Below are 23,428 nucleotides of genomic sequence, written 5' to 3' on the forward strand. Positions count from 1 at the left end.
CACTCACCCGCCCCACAGCCGGCCGGTCCTGTCCTACAACCCCTACCACAATCCTACAACCTGTCCTGCAACCCACACCGCAATCCTGCAACCTGTCCTGCAACCCACCCCACAGCCATCCTCCTGCCCGCCCCACAACCTGTCCTGGGGCCCTTCCTGCAGCCCCATGGTGCAGCCCGCCCCATAGCCCGGCCCACCGCCCGCCCCACAGCTCCCTCCCTCCTGCGCAGCACGGCGCTCCGACACTATTCCCAAAACTCTCCTGTAACCTTTCCCCAAACCCTTCTCCAAATCGTCTTCCAGCCTTCCCAAAATCTTCTCCCAACCTTCTTCCAACACTATATCCTCCTCCCAACCTTCCTCCAATCCTATAAATCTTCCAACCTTCTTCCAACCCTACAACCATTTTCCATCCTTCCTCCAACCCTCCAACCATCTTCCAACCCTACAACAACCTTCCAACCTTCCTCCAACCCTATAACTTTCTTCCATCCATCTTCTAACCTTCCTCCAACCCTACAACCATCTCCCAACCCTACGACCTTCCTCCAGCCTTCCTCCAACCCTACAACCTCAGCCCCCCTGACCCCACCATGTCTGTCACCATCACCAGGAAATCTGTGCGGAGCAGCTCGGCGGTCCCGGTCCGATCCTTCAGCTCCCGTTCCTTCACCGCCGGCCCCACCGTGAGGATGAGCGCGGCCTCAGCCTACGGCACCCTCAGCGGGAGCCGTTTTGGGGTCGGGGGGCTGCAGCGGGGCCCCGTGGCCGTGTCAGGGGGTGGCATCGCGGCTGTCACCGTCAACCAGAGCCTCCTGACCCCCCTCAACCTGGATATCGACACCAGCATCCAGCAGGTGCGCAAGGAGGAGAAGGAGCAGATCAAGACCCTCAACAACCGCTTTGCTTCCTTCATCGACAAGGTGAGGCCACCCCATAGCTGCCCCCATTGCATTGGGGTGGCACCCCGGGGGGGGGGGTGAGGGGTGGGAGGGGGTCATAGCTGCTTCCTGAGCTCGGGTGACCCTGAAGTCCCCTGGGGATGGGGTGGGAGGTGGCTGCGAGACTGTAGAGGCATTCTGAACCTGTAGGGACATTGAGAAACCCCCCTGTGGATGTTCTGAGCCCCCTTAGGGACACTGAGAAACTTCTGGGGACACTGAGACCCCCTTAGGGACCTCCTGACCCCCCTCAGGGATAGTGAAACCCCCTGGGAGACACTGAGACCCTTTTAGGGACACGGAGACCCTTTCAGGGATCTTGAGACCCCCTTAATGGCATTGAGAACCCCCTGGGGACACTGAGACCCCCTTAGGGACATTGAGACTCTTTAGGAGACATTGAGACCCCCTCAGGGACACTGAGACACTTTTGGGGACATCTTGAGCCCCCTTAGGAGCACTGAAAGCCCCTTGGGACATTGAGACCCCCTTAGGGAACTCCAGAGCCCCTTAGGGACATCCCAAGCCCCTTTAGGGATATTGAGACACTCTTGGGGACATTGAGATCCCCTTAAGGACCTTCAGAGACCCTTAGGGATCTTCTGAGCCCCTTGGGGATGTTGAGACGCTTTTGGTAACATCCCAAGTTCCTTTAGAGCCATTGAGGGAACATTAAGGCTCTCATTAGGGACATCCTTGGCCCCTTAAGGGCACTGAAACCTCCCTGGGTACTTTGTGACCCCCCTTGGTGACTTCTGAGCCCCATGGGGGCCTCCTGAGTCCTCTGGGGACACTGAAACCCCTTTGGGGGCACCCTGAGTCCTTTGGAGACATTGAGACCCCCTTAGGGACTTACTGACCCCCTTCGGGACCCCCTTGAATCCTCTGGGACACCCTGAGCCCCTTGGGGACCTCCAAGCTCCTTCAGATGCATCCTGAGGCCCTTGGGGACATCTGGACCCCTCCGGGGAGCTCTTTGTCCCCTTTGGGACCTTCTAAACCCCTTGGGGACATCCTAGAGATGTTTGGAACTCCTTGGGAACACTGAGATTCCCTTGGGGACGTTGTGTCCCCCATTGGAACCTGCTGACCCCTTTGCACACATTTTAGACCCATTTTGGATCCCCCTGGGGACACTGTGACCCCCTCAGAGACCCACTGTCCCCCTTGGGGACACTCTGGGCGTACATCCATGTCCTGTCCCAGTACCAGACATGGTGGCAAAGCAGGGGTGTGGGGAGTGGTGTGGGGTGGAACCTGAGGGGGTGGTGGCATTCTCCCTCTGTCTCATTGTCCCCTTGTTGTCCCTCTCTGCTGCCATCAGTCCCCCTCCCAGTGTCACATCTCTATGTCCCCTTAAACCCACACCCCCATGTTCCCATGTGTCCCACATCCCATATCCCAGTGTCCCCAACCCCATATCCCCATGTACACAGCTGCCCGCCTCCTCCATGTTTCCCCATGTCCAATGTCCCCATATCCAACGTTTCCACAGCCCCGTGTCCCCATGTCCCTATATACTCACATCCCCAGGTCTCATTGTTCCTGTCCCCAAATACCCACATCCCCACATCCCCATGTCCCTATATCCAATGCCTCTGTGACACCACATCTCCATATCCCCATGTCCCCAAACATCCACATCCCCCTCTTCCCATATACTCACGTCTCCATGACCCCATGTCCCCATATAACGACAACCCCACATCCCCATGTCCCCATATCCAACGCCTCCATGACCCCACACCCCACATCCCCCTGTCCCCATATACCCACAACCCCATGTCCCAATATCCCAATGTTCCCACATCCCCAAATCCCCATATCCAATGCCTCTGTGACCCTGCATCCCCACGTCCCCGTATCCCTATATACCCACATCCCCCTGTCCCCATATACTCACATCCCCATGTCCTCACATCCCTGAATACCCACATCCCCACACCCCTGTGTCCCTACACCCCCACATCCCAACATCCCCATACCCAATACCACCATCACCCCACACCCCACATCCCTCATTTCCATCCCCACACAGCACAGTGACCCCTCTTTGTCCCCCCCTCTCCCCAAGGTCCGGTTCCTGGAGCAGCAGAACAAGATGTTGGAGACCAAATGGAGCCTCCTGCAGTCTCAGCAGCCACAGCGCAGCGACCTGCGGGGGCTCTTCGAGGGCTACGTGGGGACCCTGAGGAGGCAGCTGGAGGGGCTGGGCCAGGAACGGCTGCGGCTGGAGGCTGAGCTGGGCAGCATGCAGGGGCTGGTGGAGGACTTCAAGAACAAGTGAGGAGGGGACAGCTGGGTGGCTCTCAGGTGACCCTTGGGTGGTGGGATGGGGTTGGGTTGTCCTCTCCAAGCAGCACTGCACTGGCTTTGGCTTATGGGGTGATTGGACCAATGATCTGGGAAGGGACTCCCTGTGTCCCTCTGTCCCCATGTCCCCTGGTCCCCCTGTCCTCAGGTCCCCCTGTCTCCATGTCCCCATGTCCCATTGTCCCTTTGTCCCCATGTCCCCTGTTTCCACATCCCCTTGTCCCCATGTCCCATTGTCCCCATGTCCCATAGTTCCCCGTCCCTTTGTCCCTGTGTTCCCTAGTCCCCATATCCCCATGTTCCTATGTCCCATTGTCCCCATGTCCCACTATTCTCCCATCCCCATGTCCCATTATTCCCCCATCCCCATGACCTGTGTCCCCTTATTTCCACATCCCCTTATCCCCCCATCCACATGCCCCCATGTCCCCATATTCCCACATCCCCTTGTTGTCATATCACCTGTCCCTGCATCTCCCCTTGTCCTCCATCTCTCTGTATCCCTGGGTCCCCTTGTCCCCATTCCTTCCAAGCTCCACATCCCCACATCCAAGTTCCCATTTTTCCATGCCCCATATCCCCATGTCCTTGTACCCCTGGGTCCCCATGTTCCCGTGCCCCGTGTCCCCCTGTGTCCTTGCATTTTTGGATCCCCATGGCCCCCATGTCCCTCTGTCTCCTGTCCTCACACCCCCTATCACTCCCTTGTTCCTCATCCCCATGTCCCTGTACCTCTGGATCTCCACATCCCCATTTCTCCATGTCCTCCATCCCTTCCACGTCCCATGTCCCCACGTCCTTGTCCCTCTGTGTCCCCATGTCCCCACACCAAGCCCTCTACCCTGCAGGTATGAGGAGGAGATCAACCACCGCACTGAGAAGGAAAATGAGTTTGTGCTGCTGAAAAAGGTGAGGGGACAGTGGGGCTGGGGGCAACGGGGCTGAGGGTAATGGCGCTGGGGGGCAATGAAACTGGGGGTGATGGGGCTGAGGGTGATGGGACTAGGAATAATGGGGCTGGGGGTAGTGGGGCTTTGGGTGTTGGGACTGGGGGTAATGGTGATGGGAGGCAGTGGGGCTGGGGGCAATGAGGCTGAGGGGCTGTGGGGCTGGGGGCTGATGAGGTTGACGGCAATGGGGCTGGGGGAAAATGGGATTGGGGGCAATGGGGCTGGGAGGCAGTGGAGCTGGGGGCAGTGGAGTTAGAGGCTGATGGGACCAGGGGAAGTGGGTCTTGGGGGGCAATAGGGCTGGGAGCAATGGGGCTGAGGGGCAGTAGGGTTGGAGGTGTTGGGGCCAGGGGTAATGGGGTTGGAGGGCAATGGAGCTGGGGGTAATGAGATGGGGGACTGATGGGGCTGGGGTTAGTGGGGCTGGGGGGCAGTAGGGCTGGGAGGGAGTGGGTCTGGGGGCAATGGGTCTGGGGGTAATGGGACTGTGGGGCAGTGGGAGCTGACCCAGTGCTACCACACCCCAGGATGTGGACGAAGCATATATGAGCAAAGTGGAGCTGGAGTCACGGCTGGAGAGTCTGACGGACGAGATCAACTTCCTGCGGCAGCTCTACGATGAGGTGGGGGCTTCACATCAGCCCCCCCCCCCATAGGACCACCGCACCAGGGAGGGGGGCGGCCCCCCCAGCTCAGCCCCATCCCCGTCCCCATTGCAGGAGCTGCGGGAGATGCAGTCGCAGATCTCTGACACCTCCGTGGTTCTGTCCATGGACAACAACCGCAGCCTGGACCTGGACAGCATCATTGCGGAGGTGAAGGCGCAGTATGAGGACATCGCCAACCGCAGCAGGCTGGAGGCTGAGACCTGGTACCAGAGCAAGGTGAGGGGTGGGAGGTGGGGGTCGGAGGTCGGGGGATGCTCCGGGCCCACCCCCAGCTCTGTTCTTTGGGATTCTCCATCTGCTGGGATTCTCTCCTCTGTCTCTTGAGATGTTCCGTGTCCCAAGATGTTCTTTTCCCGAGAGGATGTTCTGTCCTTTGGGTCTCTCTGTGCCCCAGGAGGAGCTGTCCCTCGGAGTGCTCCTCCACCACTTTGGGATCCTCCATCCTTTTGGGGTCCTCCATCCCTTGGGGGTCTCCATCCGTTGGGATCCTTCACCCCTTTGGGGTTCTCCATCCCTTGGAGTTTTCCACCCCTTGGGAATCTCCACCCCTTGGGAATCTCCATCCCTTGTGGATCTCCATCTCTTTGGGGTTCCCCATCCCTTGAGATCCTCCATCCCTTGGGGGTCTCCATCCCTTGGGGGTCTCCATCCTTTGGGATCCTCCATGACTTGGAATACTCTGTCCCCAAGTATCCTCCATCCCTTCAGAGGATCCATGACTTGGAACGTTGCATCCCATGGGTCACTCCATCCCCTGGGACATTCCATCTCCTGGATCGCACCATCCATGCCCCCAGCTGTTCCATCCCTTGTTCCCTCCTTCATCTCTTGGGATGCTCCATGACTTAGAATGCTCTCCCCCTCCTCAGGACTCTCACCCATCCCCTAACACTCTCCACCCCCAGTACACTCCCTGCCCTGGGGATGCCCTGTGCCCCAGACTCGCCGTCCCGCTCCCTGCCGTCGTCTCGCCAGCCCCACGCTCCCTCCCTCGCCCCACATCCCAGCCCCAGGGCCGGGCGCTGCTCGCGGTGTCTGCGGCGTGGGCGAGTCGCAGCCCGGCCCGCTGTGACGCAGCCCTGGCCCCAAGCACTCCTCTGGGCACGGGCTCTGCTCGGCTGCTTTGGCCCAGATTTTGGGAGCAAGAGGAGCTCATGGGGCTGTCCGCATCCCCACTGTACTGTGGGTTTATGGGGCCAAGATTTTGGGATTCTGTGATGTCGGGATTCTGCAATTTCAGGACTCCGTGATTCCAGCACTCCATGATTTTGTGTCTCAGTCATTTCCATCATTCCATGGATTCACGATTTCGAGAGTCCGTGGTTTCATGAGGCTGTGATCCCACGATTCCATGATTCTCTGATTCCCCAGTTTCACAAACCTGTGATCTCACAGTGATGCGACATCTGGATCCCGACACCTCGTGGTCCCACAGCTCAGTGGTTTCATGCTTTTGGGGTCCTGGCATTTCACAGTCCCATGAGTTTGTGATTTTGTGATCCCCCGATTCCCATTTTCCTGACCCCTCTCCGTGCTCCTGCAGTATGAGGAGCTGAAGACAACGGCCGGCAAACACGGCGACGACCTGCGCACCACCCGCAGCGAGATCAGCGAGCTCAACCGGATGATCCAGAGGATTCAGGCCGAGATCGAGGTGCTCAAGAACCAGGTCAGGATCCCGCCTGGCTGCGCCTGATCTTCTTCCTCCTCCTCCTCCTCCTCCTTCTTTCTCCTCTTCTTCCTCCTCCTCCTCCTCCTTTCTTTCCTCCTCCTCTTCTTCCTTCACCCCATCTTCTTCCTCTTCTTCCTCCTCGTCTCCCTCCTCCTCTTCTTCATCCTCCTCTCCCTCCTCCTGCACTTCTTCATCCTCTTCCTCCTTTTCTTCTCCTCCTTCTCCTCTTCCTCCTCTTCTTTTTCTTTTCCTCCTCCTCCTCTCCTTCTTCCTCTTCTTCTTCCTCCTCCTCTCTCCCTCCTCCACCTCTTCTTCCTCCTCCTCCTCCTCCTGTTCTTCTTCCTCTTCCTCCCCCTCTTCTTCCTCCTTCTCCTCCTCCTCTTCCCCTTCTTCCTCCTCTCCCTCCTCCTCTTCTTCATCCTTCTCTCCCTCTTCCTCCACTTCTTCCTCCTCTTCTTCCTCCTCCTCTTCTCCCATCTGTTATTCCTCCTCCTCCTCCTCTCCCTCACTGCTCCATGCCTTCAGCACCCCAACCTCCCCCAGCCCCTTTGCACTCTGCAGAGATGGTTCTGGTGTGCAATGGGGAGAAGCTGGGGTGCAAGTTGGGGGAGGAGGGAGAAATAGTGGGATGAAAAGAGGGAGGAATTCTGGAGTGCAATTTGGAGAAGTTGGGGTGCAGAGGTGAATATTGGGGTGCAAGGGGGGAAGCTGCAATGCAATGGGGTGAACTGGGGTGCAATGGGAGGGATGCTGGGATGCATTGGGGAAATGTTTGGGTGCAATTTGGAGAAGTTGGGGGGGTGCTGGGGTCCAAAGGGGAAGCTGGGGTGCAATGGTGAAAGATGAGATGCAATAAGTGGGATGTTGGGGTGCACTGGGGGGAAACTGCAATGTAATCGGAGGGAACTGGGGTGCAATGGGAGGGATGTTGGAGTGCATTGGGGGAATGTTGGAGTGCAATTTGGAGAAGTTGGGGTGCAAAGGAGGGATGCTGGGGTCCAAAGAGGAAGCTGGGGTGCAATGGTAGAAGCTGGGGTGCAAATGGGGGGGTGTTGGGGTGCAAATTGGAGAAGCTGGGATGCAAAAGGGGGATGCTGGGATGCACTTGGGAGGAGCTGGAGTGTAGAGGTGGTCTGCTGAGATACAATGGAGAGATACTGGGGTGCAAGGGGAGGATGATGGGGTGCAGCAAGAAGGATGCTGGGGTTCAGGATCTCCCCAAACCCTCATGCAAGGTAACCCTTCATGCCCCAACATCCTGCCCTGCAGCGAGCCACCCTGGAGACAGCCATTGCAGAGGCAGAGGAGCGGGGGGAGATGGCTCTGAAGGACGCCAGAGCCAAACTGTCTGAACTGGAGGCAGCTCTGCAGAAGGCGAAGCAGGACCTGGCCCGGCAGCTGCGTGAGTACCAGGAGCTGATGAATGTCAAGCTGGCCCTGGACATCGAGATTGCGACCTACAGGAAGCTGCTGGAGGGCGAGGAGAGCAGGTGGGATGCTGCACCAGGGGGGGACTCCATGGGTTGTGCAGTGTCCCATATCCTATGGGATGCTGTGGGGACGGTGGTGCTCCTGTGTCATTGGAGGCCACACCACATCCCTGCTCCCTGGGCAGCACTCGGCTGTTGACCCCAAATTCAGCCTGTGTCCCCCTGTGCTGCCCCAAGCCCTGGACCCAAAGTGAGCCCCCAGAGTGCGTCCCCAAATCCCGGGCCCATCTCACATCCTCAGCCCATGTCCACACCACTGTGTCCTCAGTGCATTCATCCACCCGTCATCCATCCAACCCATCCTTCCCTCCATCCTTTACTCCCTCCCTCTCTCCCTTCCTCCCTCAATCCTTCCATTCCTCCCTCCCTCATTCCCTCTCTCCATCCCTCCCTCCATCCTTCCATCCTTCCATCCCTCCTCCACTCCCTCCCTCCTTTCCTCCCTCTCTCTATCCTCCTGCCCCTCCTTCCTTCCTTCCCTCCCTCCCTTCATCCATCCTTCTATTCCTTCCTTCCCTTCCTTCCTCCCTCCACCCCTCCACCCCTGACTCCCTCATTCCCTCTCCATCCCTCACTCCATTCCTTCTCTCTCTTTCTCCCCCTTCTTCCATTCTTCCATCCATCCCTCCATCCTTCCCTTCCTCCCCTCCTCCCTCCATTCTTTCTTCCCTGTCTCTACCCTTCCATCTCACCATCCTTCCCTCCCTCCCTCTCTCCATCCCTCCCTCCATTCCTTCCTCCCTCTCTCTCCCCCTTCTTCCATCCTTCCATCCATCCCTCCATCCTTCCCTCCCTCCCTCAATTATTTTCTCCCTTTCTCCCTTCCTCCCTCCTCCATCCTTCCAATCTTCTCTCCCCTCCATCTATCCATTCCTTCCCCCCCTCCCTCCATCTCTCCCCCACCTCCCTAAATCCCACCCTCTACTCTCCCCCAGGTTGGAGTCAGGAATGCAGAACCTCAGCATCCACACCCGGACCACGGGGTACTCAGGTAAGAGTGGGGTACACAGGGGGTTGGACTCACTGCTCCCCCCCCACCAAGCACTCAGCACCACCCCCTTCACTCCCTCTCCATGCAGGAGGATTTGGGGGGGGCTTTGGGAGCTCCTTCTCCACAGGTTACACCGTGACCCCCCCCGCGCTGGAGAGTGCTGCTGTCCCCAAATCTCGTGCCATCGTCATCAAGAAGATTGAGACCCGCGATGGCAAGCTGGTGTCTGAGTGCGCCGATGTCCTCACCAACTGAGCCCCCCCTCCGCCCCTTCCGGAGACCCCAAAAGGAATGCAACTCCCTGGGACCCTCCCCTTGTTCTGCCCCAGCACCCTGAGCCAGCGCCCCGCTGTCCGTCCATCTGTCCTCTGTCTCCCTGTGTCTATCCAAGCTACAGGATGGGGTGGGGGCTATTGGGGTGCCCCCTACCCCGTGAGCCCCCCTCACACCTCCGGTGCATGGGTGGGGGGTGTTGAGGTCCTGCAATAAACCCAATAAACCAAATGAAGCCCCCAACTGTGACTGTGCCCACCAGGGGTTGGGAGGGGACTGGAGGGAAAATAGGGGCAGCAGTGGGGGTCTGGAGGGGGGAGGCATCGCCCAGGTGGTGTCCATGAGGGGGGTGTTTTGGGGTGTCAGGACCCATCCCCAGGTGCCAGGATCTGTTTTAGTCTGCCAGGACCTGCCTGGGGGCACCGGGGTTCTCAGAGTGCTAACACCCACCCTGGGGAGCACCAGGACCCATTTTGGGGTGTCAGGACCCACTCGGGGGGGGGGAGGAGAGGGGGGGTGGGCAGGGTTCAGGGGAGCCATTGTCCTTCTGCGGGTACCAGGACCCATTTTGGAGTGTCATTGCCCATCCTGGGGGTGCTGAGACTCATTTTGAGGTTTCAGAACCCATTTTGGGTTGCCAGAACCAACTTCAGGGGTCCCATTGCCCATACTGGTGTGCGAGGGTACCATTCTGGGGTACCACTGTCCATCCTGGAGTGCCAGAACCCATCTTGGGGTGCCAATGTCCTTCTGGGGTACCAGGACACATTTTGGCATGGTGTTGTCCATCCTGGGGCATCAGGATCTGTTTTGGGGTACCAGGACTCATATTGGGTTGCCATTGGCTGTTCTGAGATACCAGGACACATTTTGGGGTGCCACTGTCCATCCTGGGACATCAGGATCTGTACCAGGGCACCAAGACCCATTTTGGAGTGTTGTTGCCAATCCTAGGGTGCTGAGACCTATTTTGGGGTGTCGAGACCCATTTTGGGTTGCCAAACACTTCTGGGGTGCCATTGTCTATCCTGGGATACTAGGACTAATTCTGGGGTGCCATTTCTCACCCTGGATCATCAGGATCTGTTTTGGGCTACGAGGACCCATTTTGGTGCCATTGTCCATCTTGGGGCATTGGGATCTCTTTTAGGGTACCAGGACCCATTTGGGGGTGCCGTTGTCCATCTAGGGGTACCAGGACCATTTTGGGCTGTCGTTGCTCACCCTGGGTCATCAGGCTCTGTTTTGGGGTACCAGGACCCATTTTAAGGTGCCATTATCCATCTGGGGGCATCAGGATCATTTCTGGGGTGCCAGGTCTCATTTTGGGGTGCCATTATCCACCTGGGGGTACCAGGACCCGTTTTGGAGTGCCATTGACCACCCAGGTGCATCACGCTGAGTTTTGGGGTGCCAGGACCCATTTTGGGGTGCCATTGCCCACCTTGGGTCATCAGGCTCGGTTTTGGGATTCCAAGACCCATTTTGGGGTGTCGGGGGTCCCAAATTCCATCCCAGGATGCCGGGTTTTGGGGTACCAGGATCCATCCGGGGGGCCAACATCCAGGGTTTGCAGACTTTGGGGGAAGGACTTTTGGGATATGGGGGGATTTCGGGCTGGGTGGGGTTAGGGATTTTGGATTCTCTGCTGTCTCGTATGGGATTGTGCTGGGGGTCGTGCCCCCCTCTTGAGGGTGGGCTTATTTCTAGGGGAGGGGGGGGATTTGGGGTGCCCCCGCCGTTGCGTTGGGGTACGGACTCCATCCCCGGTTCGCCGGTGACACCTGCTGTCCGCACCGCACACCTCACCCCCAATTACCGCTGCCAATTAGTGCTAATTAACATCTCTCTCCCTTCCCTCTCCTCCCCCCCTCCCCCCCCCCGGCTCTGCACCCCAGGCACGACCCCTCCAGCCCAACCCCCATTAATTTGGGGGCGTGGGGGCCGCACTGTGGGTCCAGGTCCGGGAGATGGGGGGGGCTCGAAGCCTCAGTGTCCATCAGGGAACCCCCCAGAGCCACCCCCAACACCCCATAGCTCCGGGGGGGCCCTGCGGACTCCTGGTGGGGGGTGGTCCGTGCCTTTAGGAGTGACCCTGACCCCATGGGAAGTTTTGGGGGTGGGGGGCGATGCTTGAGATCCCCCCGGGATGCCGCGGAACGGTGAGTTTGGACGGGCTGAGCGCACTGGGGGTCCTTGGGGGCCCCCCCTTCCTCCCCCCATGACTCCCCCATCCATAACTCCTCCCCTTCCCCCCCCCCCGCCGCCCCCCCGCAGCAAACCTTAATCCCACCCCCGAATTTGGGATGAATTTTGGGGCTGCAGACGCTGGGGGGCGGCAGAGGAGCGCGATCCCAACGTCAGGTGGAGCAGTGGAACACCCCCCCCCACCAACTCCTGCCACCCCCCCCCCCCTTTTTCCCAGCACCTCAAAGACCCCCCCGCCCCCCTTCAGGTCTGACCCTTTTGGGGTTTTCTCCCAAGAAAGCAAATGAGGTCGGGGGGTGCTGAGCACCCACCCAACAGCACCCCAAAAGGCACAGACCCCAAAGATGAACCCATTGGGTGGAGGTGTTGTCACCATGCCAAACTGGAGATGCTGAAGTCTGGGGACACGAAGGGTTGGGGGACATCAAGGTTTGGGAACACTGAGGTTTGGGGACACCAAGGATTGGGGACAATGAGGTTTGGGGACATTAAGGGTTGGGTACACAAAATCTTGGGGACATCGAGGTTTAGGGACAGCAAAACTTGGAGACACTGAGGTTTGGGGACACCAAGAGTTGGGGACACCAAAGCTTGGGGACACCAAAGTTTGGGGACATCAAGGTTTGGGTACATCAGTGATTGGGTACCCCAAAGCTTGGGGATACTGAGGTATGGGGACACCACTGGTTGGGGGCACCAAAGCGTGGGGACACCAAGATTTGGGGAAATGGAAGTTCAGGACATCAGGGCTTGGGGACACCAAAACCTGGGGACAGTGATGCTTGCGAGCATCGAAGTTTGGGAACACCAAAGTCTAAGTACACTGAGGTTTAGGAATGTGGAGATTTGGGGACATTGTGCCCGGGGTCATCAAGGTTTGGGGTCATCAAGATTTGGGGTCATCAAGATCTGGGGACACCATGGCTTGGGGACACAGTCTGACCCTGCAGGTGGGATGTGACCCCATGTCTCCCCTCCCCATGTCCATATCCCACGGCTGGTGTGGTGCCAGGGCCTCACCCCACAGGAGGTGCTGCTGACTCATGGGCAGACGTGCCTGGCCCCGTGAGCGCCCATAGGCGTATGGGTCCTGGAGGGGGCAGAGTCTTTTGGGGTGTCCCAGCACTGGCACAGGGAGTTTCCAGCCCTGAACCCAAATTTTTGCCTGAATGGGTTCTTTCACCCCAAAATTGTGTCCCCTTGGGATCCCCTTGGGGTCCCACTGCTGGAAGCCCCAGGATGGCATTTTGGGGACTGCAACACTGCACTCTACTTGGATGGGGGAACCCCAAAGCTGCCCCCTCCTCCTGTTCTGACCCCGTTTCACCCCAGTGGGGGAAATAAGGGCACTACTGAGGAGTTAGGGGCAATACTGGGGAATTAAGGGCAATACTGGGGAATCAGGGGCACTACTGGGGAAATAAGGGCAATATTGGGAGAATAAAGACAGTGTTGGGGAAATAGGGACAAGACTGGGGAAATAAGGGCAGTATTGGGGAATTAGGGCCATTACTGGGGGAATAGGGACAAGATTGGGGAATTAGGGGTAGCATTGGGGAAATAAGGACAACACTGGGGTACTAGAAGCAGTATTGGGGACATAGGGACAGTATTGGGGAAATAGGGTCAATATTGAGGAAATGGGCAGTATTGGGGAAATAGGGACAAGGCTGGGGAAATAACAGCAGTATTAGAGAATTAGGGGGATTATTGGGGAAATAAGGGCAGCATTGGGGATATAAGGGCAATATTGGGGTATTAGAGGCAGTATTGGGGAAATAAGGACACTATTGGGGAATTAGGGGTACTGTTGAGGCAATAAAGAAATTATTGGGGAGACAGGAACAAGACTGGGGAAATAAGGGCAATATGGGGGGTATTAGAGGCAGTATTGGGGATATATGGGCACTATTGGGGATATACGGGCACTATTGGGGATATATGGGCACTATTGGGGATATACGGGCACTATTGAGGAATTAAGGGCACTGTTGGCAACGGGGAGCTCGGCCGGGGTGCGCCGGGGGGCACGGGGCCAGCAGCAAGCTGGGGCCTGCTGATGAGGTTTTGCCTGTAATTAGCGGCAGGGCAGGAGCCGCCCAAAGCTCACTCTGCATTTTCACACGCACACCCCTCGCACCCTTCCCGGCCCTGGGGGGAGATTTCCCGGGGGGATTTGGCTCCTTTTGGAGTTCCCCCATCCCAATAGATTCCCCCCCGTCCCAGTCCCACACTGTCCCCACAGTTTCAGTTGCCCCCTCCCTATTTCTCCTCAACGCTCCAACACAGCGCATTTTGGGGAGGGGGATGGGAGGGAGAGCTTTATTTTCTTGGGGGGGTGGGAATGTTTTCCCGGAGTGTGGGATGCGGTGATGGGGAGGGACAGATCCATCCTCCCCCTCTCCCCCAGATCTTCCCCATCCATTTAAGCAGAATTCTCCCCAAAATGTGCTCTTCCCACTGGTTGCTTCATCCAAAAACCCAACCCCTCCCACCGTGCAGTGCAGTGGGGCAAAGCCCCCTACTCCCTCTGCAGCCCCCGCTGGAACTGCATTGCATTTCTGCAAAGCTCGAGGGCTTCACACTTGTTTTCTCTTGTTCCCTTTTTGCATTCCAACACCGGGGAGATGCTCTGCACCCCAAATCCTGGAGGCAAAGCCGCGTGGCAGTGCAGCCCCATATCCTCCCATTGCTCATTGGTGCACTGCAGCCCCTCTGTGCTCCGCTTTGGGGACTCTGCTCACAGAACTGCAGGTCCTGAGCCAGGATCTCTGCCCCCCATTTTTTGGGATGTTCAGACTTGGGGTGCTGGGCTCTCCCTATGGGGCAGTGGCTGGGCTCTGAGCTTTGGAAGTTGCCCACCATTCTCCCTGCATGGCACACGGGACTCATCCTGCACTGCAGCTGGGGCCGCTTTCCGGGGCCACCGATGGCCACAAAGCACTCCACGCTGTCACCAAAGGAAAACGGTTGCCCTGATGGATGCCACCGATGGAGGGCCACGTCGGTTCCCAGAAGAAGGTGTTGCCTGTGAGCTAGGTTAGCAGCCGGGTATTGCAGGCAGAGCCCGGGGCTCCGCCGTGCGCAATGCAGTGGGGACGGCCCAAGGAGTGCCGCTGTCTTCTGCAATAGGCGCCTTTGATCTTGCTCGGGATCCACCTTGTTATTTCTGCTCGATGATTCCCAGCTCGGGCCCCAGCCCTGCAATTTGCCCGCTTACTAATTGCGAGTCCGCGCTGCTCGACAGAGCGGTGCTTTGCTCTCCCAAACGCATCTTTGGGGTGAAACTGGGCGGATTTGGGCTCGCGGCTCTTGCTTTCCACTGTGGGGTGAGGGGTGCTGTGATGTGAGGTTTTATGCGTGGGGCAGAGGGACACGGACCCCCTCCCTATCCTCATCCCACCACTCTCACCGGGCATCAAAGCATGGAGCAGCCCCAGGCGATCTCCTGCCCACTCCGGCTCCTTCCTCCCTTTATTCCTTCTGCTTTGCATCCCAGACCCGGCTCACCCTGGAGGCATGCGGGGACAGCAAGTAACCAAACTGGAGAGCCCAGTGCTGCTCCGTCCTCTCCCTGCCTGTAGCTTTTTGGGGCTGTGGGGAACATCTGTGGGTCTGAAGTACTCCATGTCCCAGTGGCAGCTGAGGGGCTTTCATCACTGTGGTCCCTATGGGAGCTGTGAGATGCTGAACCCTTCCAGCTCCTGTTGAGATCAGTCATGGAAAGCTGGAAAAGAGCATCCAGATCCTTGAGCCTGGCCATGAACCAGGTCCCTAAATGCTGGTATTCCTGCCTGGGAATGGCGCATCCCATCATGGTCACCTCCTGGTCTCCCACAGAGCCCCAAAGATGTATCATCTCCATGTCCCCATGGAAGAAGAGCTGCAGTGGCACAGAGAGTCCATGGGTCCCAGCCCCACAGTGTCACACCAGAGTGCTGGGCATGGCCTCTACCAGTGACGGGGCTCGATGGGAATGAGGAGCTCATTTAAAATGGGGTGGCTGCACGCTAATGGGAGCAGCTCTGGGCATTGCTGGGGTGGTGGAACCTCTGGCTCAGGATTTTCACCTCTGGGCTCCAGAAGGGCTGGAAAGAAGTCAGCTATTTGTGTCTTCCCATGGAAAGAGCCTCCTGGCCTGAGCCTGGCTCTTTTCTAAGCTGGGCTGAGCAAAACCTTCGTGCATGGGCAGAACCCACGGGTTGCTCCCTGTCCTGGGGTGGAGGAGAAGTCCCTCTGGAGGTGGTTGTGTGAGGTCATGGTGTTGTGTGGCAGGATGGCATCTGCTGGCTGCTGTTGGGAACCCCCAGGCTTGTGATGGGAACACATGGCTCTGAACCTGGTGGTGACTTGATTTAGCCTGGTTTAGGGTATAGGAAAGCAGCCTGGGGTGCTGTTCTGAAGGAGGACCCATGTCTGCTGGCTGTGGAAAGGTCTTGGCTCCATTGTGCATGTTGTTATGGTCATGGCACTGTTTGGAGTGCCCTGCAGCCCCTCATGACCCTGCAGTCCCTCATGGCCCTAAAGCCCCTCATGGCCCCAACAGCCCCTCACGATCTCGCAGCCCCTCATGGCCCTACAGTCCTCCCCAAGTCCACAGTGAAGAAAACAGAAAGGAACACAGCAAGTCCACCTCCAGGGCAACCCAAAGCCCCTCGCAACAGCACAGTTGCAGCCCCAGCCCCTCAGCTGGCATCTCCCACCCCAGCGGAGGGCTGGGACCTCATGGGCGTAGCAGTGCACCCGCTGGGCCCTGTGCTTCTTGGGCAAGCGTCTGGACGGGCACAGAGCCAGTGCCGTGTGCCAGGGACTGCTGGTAGAGCCACCCTGGGAGCTGTGCCGGGCTCCAACAGGTTCACTCGGTTTCTCCGCCGGTTGCATAAACGTGGAGGAGACGCAGCTGCCGCCGCCTTTGGCAAAGACACCTCAGGGTGTCCCCGGGGAATCGGGGAGCCCAAAGCTCTGCAAAGGGTGGTGGCGATGGGATGCAGAGCTCAGAGGCTTCTCCACACGGTGCAGATCCCCCTTGGGCTGGAAATGGAGAGGGCTGGTGAGGTTCGGAAGGAGAAGTGCTCCTTCCATTCCAATTCCTCCACAGAGACGGTTCAGTTCCGCTCCCGGACCCAGATTTGCATGTTTGCAGGGGAAAAGCTGAGAGGGAACAGGCCCTGAGCTGGAACTGGTTCCACAAACCTCTCCCACGAGTGCCTCCAATAAAAGATAATTACAGAGTGCGCGGTGCGAGGCTGGCTTTTGTCGTCATGGCTGCAGCTGCACCTTGTGGTTTGGGGGGAAGTCTTATTTTTTTTCCTTTTAATGGCAGGATAAGCGGGGATCCTCGGTTTGATGGCACCTTCAGACACCTCCGCCAATTAAAATATAAATTAAAAGCGGTTAAGCAATTAAGCTGGATGTGTTAGAACAATGAGAGCGTGCTGACGGGTGGTGGCAGCCGGCGGGTGGTGGCAGCATGGACAGAATGGAGCTGATGATGGACCCACAGGGAATGATCCCAGCAGCCTTTCTACAATGCTCTTGCTGGAAACACGGCTCCAGCCTTGGCTCCCTTCCACCAGGGAAGGTGGAAGAAGGGTCAGAGGGACTTCAAAGCCCCCATGCCCATTCTCTGCCCCTTCTATCCCATAACCGTGCAGTGGTGTGGGTTGGGCACGCTTCCAGGAGGTTGGAGGAGACCTTTGGAGGCCATCTGGGAAGTTGATGGCTGCTGGATTCTGTCCTGCTCATCTCCAAAGGGCTGTTTGCTTTGTGGGGAACTCAGAGACATCTCAAAACACCTCTGGTCTTGGCATGTTCCCCACTGGGGAATTGGAAACCCTTGACGTGGATGTAGCTCGTTAGCTGGTAATGGCACCTCAACCCTAATGAAGGAAGGTGAAGATGTAGCGTGAGGGTTACATGGAAGCACCAAGATGTTTTGGGCTCTGCAACACCCGTGTGTCCCTCTGGGCTCAGTACACCACAGTCAGAGTGGTCCAACCTTCCAGAAACCCTTCATAACCTTCTAGAAACTCCCTTATTGACACAAAGCTGGTTATAACCCCAAGACTAAGCCTTGCTGGGCTCCCTCCCTCAGTTGTGTAACAGCTTTGGCCAAACCAAGTCGAACCGGAGCAGAAAGTTGAAGGGGAGTGCATCTGGGGCTGTGATTGGGAAACCAGGTTTTTGTCAGAATTCAGCGAACCAAGCACCTGCCATGTGGCTCCCAGTGAGTAATGGAGACAAGGCAGGGGTCTCCCTGGAGGGTGTAACATGTCAAGCAGCGCGTAGTGCTTTGTCACTGCCAGAAGAACTATAGAAGGACCTGTGATGGGTTGACAGCACCAGCTCAGGAAATCTGATTTGACGATGTGCTTCCAACACCAACAATAGATTTGTTTTACTTTCTGAGCTATCTAGGGAGTGTTTTGAGGCAGGTCATAGGGAAGGCAGAGAGGAGGGGGGAGGGCATGGTTCCAAGCACACCTAAAACCATTCATAGAATAAAAAAATCACATCTCCACTCCCCTGACAGCTGGCCAACTCCCTCTGAGCATAAAAAGGGGTGTTTAGGCACTGTGCTCACAGGACAGAGCTTCTTTCGCCTCTGGACACCACTCAGCTCTCCTCTCCTACCACAAACCTATCACCATGTCTCGTCAGTCATCTGCTTTCAAGAAGGGGTTCAGCTCCAGCTCTGCTTGCTTAGGAGGGAAGAACAAGGTCACCTTCAGCACGGTGGCCCGAGGATGCCGGGGGCCTGCTGGCAATGCCGGGGGCTTCAGCAGCCACAGCCTTTATAGCCTGGGAGGGTGCAAGAGCACTGCTCTGGGAGGATTTGGAGCTGGAGGCATCTGCAGAGGGTTTGGGGCTGGCGGCCAAGGCTTTGGCTATGGTGTTGGCAATGGGATAGGGTTTGGCGGCGGGGCCGGATGCGGCTTCGGTGGTGGTTTTGGTGGCTTCGGTGGAGGGTTTGATGGTGGGGTTGGGGGCTTTGCCCAGTGCCCACCGGGCGGCATCAAGGAGGTGACCATCAACCAAAGCCTGCTGACCCCACTCCACCTGGAGATCGACCCTGAGATCCAGAAGGTGCGGACACAGGAGAGGGAGGAGCTGAAGACCCTCAACAACAAATTCGCCTCCTTCATCGACAAGGTAAGAGCTGGGTCTGGGGGGAGGCTGAACCTTGCTGGCTTGTGAGATGGGCACAGAGGGAACAGTGAGCCCAGCGCTGCCCCAGAGCTGTGCAGGCAGAAAGGAGGCAGCAGTGTCAGGAGAAGTAATGATCCCAAGGTGTTGGAGGGCAGCAGGAATGGGATCTTGATTTGGAGGCCATGACATTGGTGCTCACCCAGGGGGCCATGCAGCAGCATGCAGAACATCCTCAGAGAAGCTTACCCCCCTCCACCTGTGGAGGGTGGCCATTGGGTGCTTTGTCCCTGTGTTTGTAGCCCAAACTCATAGTGAAGGAGAAAGCACTGAAATGACAGAGTTCAGCACATTTCTTCTGTTTAGACCCCGTGGGATGGGAGAGGGAAGGTCACCCACCACCGTGAGAATGGGTTTCCCATCTCACCAGTGGGCCTCTGGGGGAGGATGGGGAGTTTTTGGAGAGGAGACGAGAACAGACAGAAGGGCTGAACTCATTAAACGTAGGCAATGCAGGAAAACAAAGAGCAGAGAGATGCTTTGAGGAACAGTCTGACTTTTCCTCTGTCTACATTACTCAGGTGCGATTCCTAGAACAGCAGAACAAAGTCCTGGAGACAAAATGGAAGCTCCTGCAGGAGCAAAGCCCCACCACGAGCACCAGGAGCCTGGACCCATATTTTGAAGCCTACATCAGCAGGCTGAGGAAGCAGCTGGATGGCCTCTCCACCGAGAAGATCCAGCTGGAGTCGGAGCTGAAGAGCTTCCAGGACATGGTGGAGGACTTCAAGACCAAGTGCGTGGTTCATGGTGCCAGCATGGGGCTCGGCGGTGCTGGGCAGCTGTAGGGATGTCCCCAAAACTGATACCAAATGGATTTATTCTGGATTCACTCCTAGCAATGTCTGAGCTCTGGCTGATTTCACCAGCTGTGCGAAGCAGATTGTTTGGAGACATTTTTTGCCACTTCTATTTTACTTTAAAATTTTTGGGTAGCAAGTGGCGAAAAAAAAAAAAAAGTAGGAGTAAAGACTTACTTTGAGGGGTCAGAAAGTTCAAAGGACGATGGGAACTGGCAGTGTTTCAGTCGTTGCAGCCATCAGTGCTATGAGGAAGTTGCAGCAGCTGTGAGCTCTGACAGCGGGCGATGGTTTCTTGAGGTGTGCCCCAGCACCCATTGTTGTGTGAACTGCGGTTGTCACAAGTGCAGGATGATCTGCTGTTTGCCTTTCCCCGCTTGAAAATCCGTGACATTATGATTTAATGAAGCAATTAGGGCAGTTGCTAAATCCCACTACAATTTCCTCACGGGTTTCCTCGTGGATTCCTTACAATAATTTCCTTCATAGTTTGAAGCTTACTTAGATTGTTCTTTGGAACGCTGATGGGAGGGGGATTAATTATTATCCTGGTATGATGGGGTTCATTTGCTCCACCAGAAGAGCGAAGATGGAGAAATGTCTCAGCTGATAAGCTGCAGATAACCCAGATTTGGGAACAACCTGATCCTTCACCTTGCTTGATTTTTGCTGAGGCCGCAGGATGAGAGGTGATGTGGTCCTGGAGGTGACCGCCATTGCTCTGTGCTCTGCAGTGTGCAGCTGCCACGGACAATTCCTCTTCATTACAGGGGGTTGGATGGGATGACCATTAAAAAAAAACAAACTCCATCAGTTCCATGATTGTAAGGTTCTGCGCCATGGCCACAATGGCCAACTGGAGACCAGGAGGTCTCCTCATGGAGGCAGCAGGATGGGGATGTTTGTAATGGGAGGTTCCAGGGCTTCGTGCAAGATGGAGCCCCACTTCTGCTTGGCCACAGACTGTTTTGTTTTTGCTGCAGCCATTGCTCCAAGGCCAGCAGCCACCAGCAGCGGAGCAGGAGACAAAATAGAGAGATTGAATGTCCTTTGTTATCCCCAACAGGTACGAAGAGGAAATCAACAAAAGGACAGCTGCAGAGAACGACTTTGTGCTCCTAAAGAAGGTAAAGCTCTGGGCAGCCCAAGTGTGTGTGACGAGAACCAAGCACTTGCAGGCACAGGAGCAGGCTTTAATTAAGCTTGTGTCTCGTTAGAATAAGGAGAGCTGAAGGCAGGAGAACCTCCCAGAGCAGAGGGGGAGACTGATGGGAGTTGGTGCTCCTCCTCCCTGGAGCAAAACATCCACATATCTGAATTGTCACCTTTATCTGTGTTTTCTAAGCACATTGCCGTTTTTAATTATTTTATACAAATTTCCACCTGGTTCTCAGCAGACCTTTGCATTGGTGGGGCTCAGATGTAACCCAGGGCCCCCAGAGCTTTGTGCTGTGGAAATGGAGCAGCACAACACTGACTTATGGGGCTTGACTTAGACCCAACTGTGTGCATCAGGGGAAGGCTTTCAGCCCTCATTTCTGCTTCAGGATGTGGATGGCGTCTACATGAACAAAGTGGAGCTTCAGGCCAAGTTGGACTCTCTGGCGGATGAGCTGAACTTCCTCAGGAACCTCTATGAAACAGTGAGTGTGCAGCAGAATGGGATGGAATGCGGGGAAGGTGTCCTAATAGGGCTCAAGACAACGTTGGCGTGAATTGCAGGAGCTGTGCCAGATGCAGAAGACTGTTTCTGACACCTCCGTGGTGCTGTCCATGGACAACAACCGCTGCCTGGACCTGGACAGCATCATCGCCGAGGTGAAGGCACAGTATGAGGAGATCGCCAACCGCAGCAGGCTGGAGGCTGAGGCCTGGTACCAGAGCAAGGTGAGTGCTATATGCATGGTGATAGTGGGGCTGAGGGGCCCGTGTGCTCCCCTTCCTGGTGTGGGGAGATCCAGGGAGACCTCATGTTGACCTGATGAGCTCCTCTGTCCCCTGCCCATCAGTACAAGGAGCTGCAGGCCACTGCAGGAAAACATGGAGACAGCCTGAGGGACACCAAGGCTGAGATCTCCGAGCTCAACCGCGTGATCCAGAGGCTTCGGGCTGAGATTGAGAACGTGAAGAAGCAGGTAGGGCTGGCATGTTCTGGGGAGCAGGTGCGAGATCCTCATAATTCCCCTTGGAGCTGTGCCCTGGTCAGAGCTGTTTGGGAGCAGCTGAGCCATGTGATGCACAGAGAGCTGAAGTGGTCTCTGCCCAACGCACTGCATCCCTGTCCTTGTCCTGCAGTGTGAGAGCGTGCAGAGCTCCATCGCGGATGCTGAGCAGCGCGGGGAGCTGGCCCTGAAGGATGCCAGGGACAAGCTGACTGAGCTGGAGACAGCCCTGAAGAAAGCCAAGGCAGACCTGGCCCAGCAGCTGCGTGACTACCAGGAGCTGATGAACGTCAAACTGGCGCTGGACATCGAAATTGCGACCTACAGGAAGCTGCTGGAGGGCGAGGAGTGCAGGTGGGTGGGGATAGGGCTGGATCACATCCTGCTAAGTCAGTGGGAAGGATGCAGTGCAGAGTATCTTCTGTTAAGATATCAATAGTGCTGCCCTCCACCGTGGTCCTATGGAGCGTGACAGACCCCAGCTGGTGGTGCGGTGCTGACACTCCATCTCTTTTCCTTGCAGGATGTCTGGGGAGTGCCAGAGCAACGTAAGCATCTGTAAGTACGAGCCTGCCCCTTGTCCTTGTGCTCCCTGGCTCTGTGGGTGGTAACCTCACACCCTCCCTTGTCCCCGCAGCTGTGGTGGGCGGCAGCAGCTCCATAGGAGGTGGATACGGCGGTGGTCTCTGCCTTGGAGGAGGATTGGGATTCGGCTCTGGGAGCGGGAGGGGCAGCTGCAGCACAGGCGGTGCTGGCTTCTGCTACAGCCTGGGAGGGGGAGGATTCAGCTCTGGAACGGGCAGCTCTGTCGTGGTGGGCTCCGGCGGCGTCCTGAAGAACAGCTCCGTGTCCGCCCGGCGGCCGTAAGGCAGAGAGCTGTCCCCGTCCCCTGCACCCAAAGGAGAAAGGAAGCAAACATCACCAGGACCACCACCCCACTGCCCAGCTGAGGGCCGCCCGTCTGTTGAGCCAGGCACTGCCCCTCCTTTGGACACCGCGTGGGAAAAGAACAGCAGGCTTCATCCACCACAGTGACTGAGATGCTCTGCAGAGGGCTTGGGAAATTCTCGCTTCACCAACCTCCTCCTTGAGACACCGTAAAGCTGCTGCATGGAGCTGAGAGCTGGCGTTGGAAGGACCCCCCACCCCAAAGCCCCCAACCACAAAGCACAGCCTGTGGGGTCTGGGCATCCCTCGAGGTCTCCCATGGGACCATGACATGCTGCAGTGGCCCCGGTACTGCTCACCTCTGCTTGAGCTTTGTCTTTTTGTTGTGATTGTGAGAACACTTGTGCTTGTTTGCTTAAGCCTTTCTCCTTTGGCATGTGCCATACCCCAATAAACACTAGAGGCAGTACACTGGTGTGGTTTTCTTTCTGAGCAGGCATTTTCGTGTTGCAACAAGACTGCTCTTCTGCTGAGGCCTGAAAGCTGTCCTGACTTTCTCCTGCCCTTTCAGGGACACATAGCGAGGACTGGGGCATGTATACAGCTGGGATGGGCAGGGGCTGACAAAATGGTGGCCACAGGGAGCCCATCATCTTCTCCAGTGACAGCTAGGGGGACCATTGTGTTCCTGGTAGCATGTGGCACAAGAAAGACATAAAATGATTATGGGGAGCAGGCTGGGCTGGAGCTGACTGTGGTCTCTATTGCCCTCCTCTCCTTGTGGCATGGAGGAGGCTCTCAGCCCTGTGAGAGCAGAGCTGATGTTTGGGATTGCAGTTGGGGATGTCAGCAGATGCTGCACTCCC

General features: G+C 57.0%; 2 protein-coding genes across 3 annotated transcripts; both read left to right on the plus strand.

Annotated features, from left to right (window-relative positions):
• The first annotated feature begins 212 nt into the window (after positions 1-212).
• KRT8 (keratin 8) lies at positions 213-9,541 on the plus strand. 2 transcript variants are annotated; one of them, XM_040654915.2, is made up of 10 exons: positions 213-264; positions 614-923; positions 3,016-3,224; positions 4,103-4,163; positions 4,732-4,827; positions 4,924-5,088; positions 6,416-6,541; positions 7,814-8,034; positions 8,970-9,025; positions 9,114-9,541. In XM_040654915.2, the coding sequence occupies exons 2-10, from the start codon at positions 693-695 to the stop codon at positions 9,278-9,280; spliced, it is 1,332 nt and encodes a 443-aa protein (XP_040510849.1). In that variant the 5' UTR covers positions 213-264; positions 614-692; the 3' UTR covers positions 9,281-9,541. The 2 variants fall into 2 exon arrangements, with proteins under 2 accessions (XP_040510849.1, XP_015128103.2); XM_015272617.4 differs by having other exon boundaries at positions 213-923.
• Positions 9,542-18,087: 8,546 nt separating this feature from the next.
• On the plus strand, positions 18,088-23,025 carry LOC112529929 (keratin, type II cytoskeletal 4-like). Its single transcript, XM_001231585.7, has 9 exons — positions 18,088-18,658; positions 19,234-19,448; positions 20,579-20,639; positions 21,060-21,155; positions 21,235-21,399; positions 21,522-21,647; positions 21,808-22,028; positions 22,198-22,232; positions 22,312-23,025. The coding sequence occupies exons 1-9, from the start codon at positions 18,155-18,157 to the stop codon at positions 22,539-22,541; spliced, it is 1,653 nt and encodes a 550-aa protein (XP_001231586.3). The 5' UTR covers positions 18,088-18,154; the 3' UTR covers positions 22,542-23,025.
• Positions 23,026-23,428: the final 403 nt, after the last annotated feature.

Source organism: Gallus gallus, chromosome 34, assembly GCF_016699485.2.
Source record: "Gallus gallus isolate bGalGal1 chromosome 34, bGalGal1.mat.broiler.GRCg7b, whole genome shotgun sequence".
NCBI classification, from domain to species: domain Eukaryota; kingdom Metazoa; phylum Chordata; class Aves; order Galliformes; family Phasianidae; genus Gallus; species Gallus gallus.